This window comes from Chrysoperla carnea, chromosome 4 (assembly GCF_905475395.1).
Source record: "Chrysoperla carnea chromosome 4, inChrCarn1.1, whole genome shotgun sequence".
Taxonomy (NCBI): domain Eukaryota; kingdom Metazoa; phylum Arthropoda; class Insecta; order Neuroptera; family Chrysopidae; genus Chrysoperla; species Chrysoperla carnea.
In genome coordinates this window covers 60,849,704-60,859,162 of record NC_058340.1, presented here as the reverse complement: position 1 = coordinate 60,859,162, position 9,459 = coordinate 60,849,704, and the positions used below count along the sequence as shown (strand labels likewise).

The following is a 9,459-nucleotide window of genomic DNA, read 5'->3' as shown; positions in this document are numbered from 1 at the left end:
AAATCGAAATCGATTTTTTTATATCATTTTTTTAAACGCCTGTATCTCGAAAACAGTGAAGAGATGTATCAATAAAATAATATGAATATAATAATTGATAATTGAATTGTTACTATAAAAAAGATGACAGTGCGTATAAGAATTTGAAATAAAAATGCGGACATGTAACTTGTTTAAATATCATTTTATATATAACTCTGATGACTCTACCCGCATCTTCTTCTTAGTTCTTATTACATTGTATGTGAGTGTGTGTGCATTAATTTCATGATCAACATCAGTTCGTTTTTATTTTATTAATCAACAATCTTGTTTGCTTAGCTTGGTTTGTTGATACACATTAATTAATGAAAGATTCGTGATGGATACCAATTTCAGAAGTCAAATCATTATCTTTCTGAAGAATTTTTCAATTTAGCACAGTTAGTTACAAAAGCAGAATAAGAATGAAATTTTTCGATATATGCCTTGCTGTGGTTTTAGAAATATCGAAAGCTGAATATTTAAACAAAATTTTCAATTTTCGATATTTTTAAATTACACCAGATATCGAAAAATGGTTTTATTACTTTTCGTCTTATATCGTCAAGTTATAATATAATTTATCATCAACATTGAAAATATATTTTGATATATTTTGATTATGAAATTTATACGTAGAAAATGTCAATTTACCACATTTTTACCAGATGTATTAGCTTTTTGAAGGACCATCTACCGATTTTTGAATGAAATCTATCCTGTCTATAAGGTCAATATGAGTGTAGTAATTAATCACTTACAACTTCACTAAACAACTGGTCAAAATTGAACAAGAACAGATTGAGTAAATCATTCATGGGTTCTACAAATGTTATTCTATAATATATAATTCTATATGCAATTCCATACATATTATGCTTACAAAAAAACTTTTAATAAAAAATACTTTTTAGGCAAAGCTTTTATTGTACTAAAAAGTAAAAAATAATTTTTCTTAGCCTCGACGTAGTTGAGTGACCCACAGAAAAAATCTTTTGCTTTTATTAAATTTTAAATTTAAAACAAAAAAAACCTAATATGTATAGCAAATATGGTGGAAGCGCTGGGAAAATCAGTTCGTACCATAAATAATTACATTGTCACGCAATTGAATGCCAAATTCCTGCACATACAAGTGAATCCTATGTTAACAAAAGATAAATTATTATTACTTGAGAAATTCTAAATTTTATTTTTCCCTCCATTAAAACTTAACTTTGCTACACTCCAATATTTGAGTTTATTTTCCACCCATCCGGTCAAGTAGCCAAATAACTAACTAAAGTTGTCCGATTCTACATCGCGCGAAACATTTTTGAACTTTGCTGGTAGACAAATTTGAAAACATAGAAAATATCATAAATCATAATTAAATTTTTTGGGATGAAAATGTCATAATTTCTATCAGAAAGCTTATAACATATAACATTCTTTTAACTGACTAACTTTTCATTGACAACTCTGCAGATGAAGAATTCAATTAATTTATGTGTGAGATTTTATTAATTTTAATTTTAATGATTCCATATGGATTTTGACATACGATGCTCAAGGTCAAATTTAATTTCACACATTAATTTTTAAAAAATTGTAGAAAATATGATTACTAATCGAATGAATAGGGTATTATCGTTAGTCCAAAATTAATCATGAACTTAAATTAAAATTAAAATACACACACTTTCTTGCCAAAAATTTAAATTAAATTTTAAACCTTTTTTAAAATAAAAATATTATCGAAGATAATAAATGAGAACTCTAGGATATGTCGAAATAAATTTCGATTTTTGCCCCAATTCCTAGATCAGTTTTTTGTATTTTTAAAATACGTATTTTCGACTACCAAGTAGTCATCATCAGTAAGAATTAGCTAGTGAATGTTACTCTTTGCTAATGTCCGCCACCAAATTAGCAAAGAGTAACATTCACTAGCTAATTCTTACTGATGATGACTACTTGGTAGTCGAAAATACGTATTTTAAAAATACAAAAAACTGATCTAGGAATTGGGGCAAAAATCGAAATTTACTTTTTTAAATTGTCAAAAACGCGGGCATCCAATTTGATGACGTAATATCGATATCATTGTACGAAATACCACATATAAGTTTGACAGATATATTCATAGACATCTGATTATAATAAATATGTATAAGTACTTATTATCTATGGATATATTATACCCAGCTGTCTACACTGAAGTAACTAAGGTCTATGGCTTATACTGATATGATATCACAGCAGGGCTTGCCCGCGTTTTAGGTCACGTGATATATAGTATAAAAATTACGATTTTTAATTTTAATATTTTAAAAGAAAAATGTGCTTTTATGACTCGAAATCAGAATATTTAAGTATATTTTTACATAAATTTTAACTTTTTTCAAATTTCATAATTTATTTTTGACTAACGATAATACCCTATTCGATTAATAATTCCGTCTGTAGTTATCTAGGACACCCTATATATTTTAGTACTAAAAATTCAGGACTATTTTTATTAGGTATCATGTTTAAATTAAAAGTGAGTACTTGGAAATTTATGAGGTCTATCAAAAACTATTCACTGTATTGAATTAAAATTTTATAGCATATATATCTATTCTGTTTGAAAGATGATAGTAAATTTACAGTTTTAAATGTGAAAATATTGTGTCTCTTTGTTCGAAAACGTAATAAAAGTTTACAAGTAGTCTGATAGTCTAGACGTTTAAGAAAATTATCCAAGTAAGTATGTACTTATATTATATACAAAAGGTACAGAATCTCTTAAATATATAGCGCAATATTGAGAAAATATAAACATTAACAAATAATATGGTATTACTACAATAAGATCTGGCAATTGTTTAGATTTACCAAAATTTTTTAGACCCGGAGTATTGTTGTATTAGCGAGTTGGATGGGTTGAGTTTGATCGACTATGAAGAACTACTCTTTTTCGGTTTATTTTTTCCGGATCTATTTATTTCGGCATATTTTTTCCTAAATCCGATAATTTCATGTAAATAAACTAATATTTGTTTAAACAGTGTGATCGTTTCAAAAGTATCCACCCTAACTAACACTATCGAATTTTAAGTTTCACCCCTTCGCCCCTAGTCATGATAAAAAAATGATATTGATCGATTGGTTCTCAAGATAGACTACACAAAAGATGGAAGTTATCCACCCTTAATATCTCTTGACCTGATGTGATTATCGTTTTGAGTGAAAACTCGTCGATTTAGGTATCGACGAGAAAGTTCAAAAATGGCACAAAGAAAATTTTAGATTTCATTCCTTCACCGCCCACCCTCCCCAGCTTTGAAATTTCTAATGGCACTTCCTACTTTTTGATACCTCATTTGAAGGGGAATCAAATTTTCTCTTTAACCATGTTAAAAAGACTACCCAGAAGATTGGATTCTTACCTTCCATCTATTATTTTTTTATTATGGATAAAGAGAGAATTTTATGTCCTTTCAAATGAGGTATCACAAAGTAGGAACCGTTATTGGAAATTTCAAAGTTGGGTGGGGGTAAAGAAATGAAACCTACTCTCTTAAGTTTGAAATAGTGAAAGTACTGACTATTTGTTAATGAGAAGTATACCACTATTTCAAATAGTGGTTTACTTCTCACTCGCAAATAGTGAATAATCACTACAAAATAGTGATTTTTAATTTTTTTCACTATTTCGTTATTAGAGAGTAAAATTTTCTATGTACCTACTATTTTTGAACTTCTCCCTCGATATCTAAATCGAAGTGTTTTCACTCAAAACAATAATCACATCGAGTTATTAAGAGTGGATACTTTTACACTGTATTTCATATGTATGTGTAATTTTTCCAAAAATTGTGATGATTTGTTTTTTGTGATTATAGCTTCTACTTCAAATAAATATTTGTTTAATAAATTCGTGCCCCTGAGCAAATACTGTTTTTTATAACAGTGCAATTTTTTCAAAACTGTTAACATACTTTTTAAATACCCTGTATAGTATCTTTTGTACATACTATTAAAATCAACTTGTTATTTTACAAAGATACGCGATGTTTGATGTGTTGTTATAACTGACTATATGCATGTATATTTGTTCTGTGAATAAGAGTTCATGTATATGACACCGCACAGGATAAAATAAATTTTAACACCGAAAATAACTTTTTTCAGCGGATATGCACGAAATAATGCAAAAAAATTATGCAGACATGTTGAAATGGCAAAAAAAATTTTAAGTACGTATATTGAAAAGTGTTGGAGATTATTTTTACACAATCGGTCGTATATTATTATGTGTTTGAGTGCTACTTAATTAAAATTTTCATTTTCAAATTCTCTTTGTCTGACCTTTAATAGGGTATTATCGTTAGTCAAAAATAAATCATGAAATTTGAAAAAAGTTAAAATTTATGTAAAAATAAACTTAAATATTCTGATTTCGAGTCATAAAAACACATTTTTCTTTTAAAATATTAAAATTAAAAATCGTAATTTTTTAAACTGTATATCACGTCACCTAAAACGCGGGTAAGCCCTGCTGTGATGTCATAGCGGTATGAGTCATAGACCATCAGTTAGTTCAGTGTAGACAGCTAGGTATAATATATACATAGATAATAAGTATTTATATTTCTTATAATCAGATGTCTATGAATATATCTGTCAAACTTATTTGTGTTATTTCGTATAGTGATAACCATTTTACGTCATCAAATTGGATGCCCGCATTTTTGACAGTTTAAAAAAGGTTTAAAATTTAATTGAAGTTTTTGGCAAGAAAGCGTGTGTATTTTTCCGAAATAAATTTTTGGTGGATTTATGTTAGCAAAATCAACATTTTGAAGTACTTTTTCAAAAATAGTGGAATACGCTATTAGGTTTAACACACACTAATGGTATAAAATGTTCGTTCTCACGTTGTTAACCATTATAAAACACACGGCTGATCCAAGTGCTTTTTTCCCATGCAAATGAGATTTTTAAGAATCGTTAAGCAAAATTAAATTAAATATTTTTGATACAATAAAAAAAAAGTACATTTTTCGAGTTTCACACACATGTCAAGTTACAAAAGACCTATTTATCCTATTTACTAGGCGTAGGACGGATGCACACCTACTTCCTTCCCTTAAAAATAATCCACTAAATGTAATACTTAATTTAATTTTATGGAAACTAAATGGCTATTGGATTCCAAATAAAATATTAGTTTTTGGTAAGTCTTCTTCACTGAAAAAATTTTAAGAAAAAATTTTAAAAAGATTGCCATTTTCCCACATTCCTCTCATGCTACATGCATTCAAAATATAATTTTTAATTGCAACTTTCTTATGTTAGGCGTGGTAAATTGTCTTCACGTTTCCATAGAGTGTGCACTAGGCTTTTAATTACTTTTGAAGATATTGCTTCCGCGACCCAACTACCTTAAATATCGAAAAGTCACGCAGAACTATTGAACTAATTTTAAGTTATTTTGTTAGATAATTCTTGTTTTTTTTTTTTTTTTTTTTAATAAATTTCATAATTAGTTATACCATTTGTTATGTTTACGTGACTATTTGAAGAAATATCTTATATTCCCATGTGTGGTCTAGTCTAACAAATAGTCAATACGTGCATTCATTTTGGTCAGCAATTCATATTACGAACGGATGTTTGTAATAGGAGCAATATTTAGGCTAGCCTACCTGAAACAACAATCGCATACAAACAAAATGAAATATTTCAAAATACCTATTCTTTTTTATCAATAACTTTATAAGGTACCAACCGTGGATCTGGAACAATAATAAGTTGGCATCACCATAAACAGTTCTTCTAATTCTGATGAGAGTCCTGAGATAAGAGCTCTAAATTCCTTTGTAAAAAACGAAGAATTTTTGATAGTTGTTTATAAAAATAGTCCTTCTTATTAAGGCTCCGAAAATCGGGTTTGAAAATTAGTTTAAGTTTCTAACGTAACGTTACGTTGCCTTTACCATGAAAAGGAGTTTTGATGGGAATTCTAAGTTCGTTAAAAGAAAAGAAAGATTTCTGGTTGGCTTTTAAATATAGTCCGGTTTTAAGAAATCGAAAATTTACTTTAAAAATATTCGATGTTAGTAATGAAGGTCATAATAAAAATGATAGCGTAGTTGAGCTAGCTGATAAGAGTTAACAATAGATTGAATTCAATTCCCTCTTTCCACGGCTACTAAAATGAGTAAAGTCTAAAGGCCATTACGTAATAATATTATTCCAAATTCCGAATAAAATATATAAAAATTGCCAATAAATTTGTCTGTTTAATGTGTTTGTAGGTCAAAATGGATTAAATTGTAAATAAAAAAACTTTATAAATTAACATATGTAGAAGTAAAAAATAAGCTTAAAAAAAGTAATATTTATTTAATGACCGTGAACGAATAAATTTCTGTAGCCACATGTTCTAATGTATAATCTCGTTAAATGGTTTCAATAAAATATATATTTTGCTTCCTGATATATTAGGAATATGAATTTTTCTAAACGTTTCTAGGGAAAAAAATTAATTTTAATTATTATTAATATTTTCACAAAGAAGCTACAAAAGGCTGTTGTAAACCTGATAACCTAATATGGTAGTTTATACACCAAAGCTAACAATTGAACAAACGCCTAATTTGAAGTTTATGTCTTTTTGGTTGGCAACTTGTTCACCATGCATGTAAAAATAATTACATGTATAATCATAGACATTGTGCTTCTTCAGCATAAAATAAGCAGTATAAACGCACTCCCGCATCACTTGTGTAAACTTGGGATTCTTATATATTATGACAGCTTTTAGCTAAATCATTTTTCCGTTGTTAGAATATTTTCTTTCGATTAAATGCAATGATGACATATTTTTAAGCCGCGATACCTGCGAAAACTGACGATTTTCGAAAAAACGGCTTAAATTAATAACGCTAGTTTTTATGAGAATCAATTTTCTAATTTAAAGTGTTATTCTATCTCTTACCACTTAGGATCAAAATTGGCTATTCAAGGAACCCGAATAGGTTAAATATGATGTCAGAATATGATTTTTTTTAAAGCGGTGCCTCTAGCTAGATATTCAGATGCATAGATTAAAATGGAAATTAAAATGTTGCCCTCGAAATCACGTCTCTGAATTTACTATACCTACGTTAACAAATAGGTTTATTTATTTATTTATTCTTAATAATAAATTCAATACGACGGTTCACTCTTATCTAACGGAAAAAGATGTATTATATTGGGAAAATTTTGAATTAGCCGATTATCAAATGAAAATAATTAATTATATCAACAAAAATATACGACAATTTTATCAAAAAACCTTAATTATTCAAAATATTTTTAAGTTAAAGAAACTCGACTGCAATGAACATTTTTACACCCGATAACTTCAGGCATAAATATCCGTCATGGCTTAAATGTTCATCGTAGCCGGTTTTTTACAAAACTAAATCTTTTTAAATAGTCGTAATGAAAGAAATATCGAAAAAAAATTTGTGAAGCTGTGTTTCACTATTTCACTATGCTCGTAGACATTTTTTCGTCTACGGATGAAATTCTTCTGTAGAAGTGGCAAGAGGTGTCATGGCACCTACACTGACAACACACGGTATTTATAGAACGTCATTTTTTCATAAGATCGGGTAATAATCACATACAGCTACATGAAACTCACACATTAGGAATTCTCTCCGCTTATCGGGTAAAAATTAAAGGGCAAGTAATACCCAAAGTAGCAATATGCAATAACAATTTTATTAATAAATATTGTCTAATTTTAAGAAATGGGAGGTACTATCGGATACAAGAAATAATAAAAGTTTCTTTTTACGAATATTTGATTCATAGAATAATTTAGAAAAAAGAAATTGCTAAAACGATCGATATGCTTTTCTTGGTTTTCAATTGATTTTTTAAGAATTCTTTTCATTGCAATTCCGAAACAATTTTCAAAATACAGTCAAACCTGGATAAGCGAGAGTTCAAGGGAGCACAATCCCATTCTCGCTTATAGCGGTTTTTCACTAACCCGAGTTACTCGCTATTGCAGATACATGGGTAGCGTTTCTCTTTTATAGGGGTACGCAGCAATAACAAGTCACAGCATGTACGAATGTAGTAAATATGTAATATGATAAAATTGTTGTAGCTATAGTTCCTCCTAAATATGTAATATAAACAAATAATAATTTAATTTAGTTAATTTTCCTCTTGTCTTAATTTTCAGAAGAATTGTATTATTTTTTAAGTGCACCAATATTTTGACCGCCAGTGTAAAATAAAAAACAAAATCAAGTAGGAAATTCCAGAAAAAAAATATAATACAATCAAGCTTTGTATTGAAGAAATTGTGAGCTTGATCATCTATAAATAGCAAGAAATTAGCACCGAGATTTTTAGTAATAACGTTAAATTAAAATACTTAACCAAAATGGATTCAACAGTATTATTTTGTTTTATTGTTGCCATTGCTTCGACATTCTGTATTCAAGCTACGATAGCCACGTCAGATAGTAAGTTCATTTTTAGCACGCTTTAAAGCGTGATGCTTTTATTAACTTGGCTTATAACTAACAAAAAATGTAAAAAAATATTACAATTTAATTTTGTGCTATAATACAGTGAATAATCCGAATGATCGAAACCAACCCATGTTAATTTTCATTTAATTTGTTATTAAATAACCACTGTTACTAAAGTTATTCTGTATTCTACAATAGTTTTTAAAATTTTTTTTTATTTTTAGATAGTGAATTGCTAGATCCAGTAGCTCCTGCTCGCGGTGGACGTCAACGCCGTAATTGTGCATGGCTAGGGACCTTTAACCATGCAGCTTGTGCTGGTTTTTGTGTGTATATGGGTGGAGACCGTATAGGAGGAATCTGTCAAGATGGTTATTGCATTTGTAGGTTTGAACCAATTATAGAACCACAAAAACCAAAATTGCTTAAGAGAAGAGGAAAAAAGTATTCTAAAGAATATTAAGAAATACTCGACATAATTAATCTTTAGGTAGTAGAAGAAGGTAGAAACAGAATTTGAATTCGATGAATAGTTTTAGTGGAGGTTTTGTTGTTAAGCAGATTAATGCTGCTTAATTAATGTATAAATCTGTAAAATTATTTAATGTAATTTACAGATAAAGTTAATAGCTTTATAGTAATATAATAAAATTTTAAGTAATACAATAAAATTATTTAAAAATATTGGGCCACTTGTTTTATTTGGTCGCAACAACCCACATTGCTACTACAAAATACCTACCATTGGAATTCACATAAACATAATAGATAAGACACGAAGAAATTTTCATTGAATTGAAACTAAAGCCAAATTAAAGGAAATAATTTTAAGAGGGTTATTTCCTTCTTGAGCAGTGAGTGTATGAGTAATTTTTGTTATTTCCGGTTCGAATTTTGCTGATGGATTCTATTTAGAATTTGGGGA

General features: G+C 28.5%; 1 protein-coding gene across 1 annotated transcript; it reads left to right on the top strand.

Annotated features, from left to right (window-relative positions):
* The first annotated feature begins 8,383 nt into the window (after positions 1-8,383).
* On the top strand, positions 8,384-9,192 carry LOC123298205 (defensin-like). The gene is made up of 2 exons (XM_044880148.1): positions 8,384-8,525; positions 8,759-9,192. The coding sequence occupies exons 1-2, from the start codon at positions 8,444-8,446 to the stop codon at positions 8,995-8,997; spliced, it is 321 nt and encodes a 106-aa protein (XP_044736083.1). The 5' UTR covers positions 8,384-8,443; the 3' UTR covers positions 8,998-9,192.
* Positions 9,193-9,459: the final 267 nt, after the last annotated feature.

What these genes read in the sequence shown, in the direction of transcription:
- LOC123298205 (XM_044880148.1), top strand. Translation starts at nt 8,444, where the DNA reads ATGGATTCAACAGTATTATTTTGTTTTATTGTTGCCATTGCTTCGACA. An exon ending in TACGATAGCCACGTCAGATA is followed by an intron (nt 8,526 to 8,758) that starts GTAAGTTCATTT and finishes TTTTATTTTTAG; the next exon opens with ATAGTGAATTGCTAGATCCA.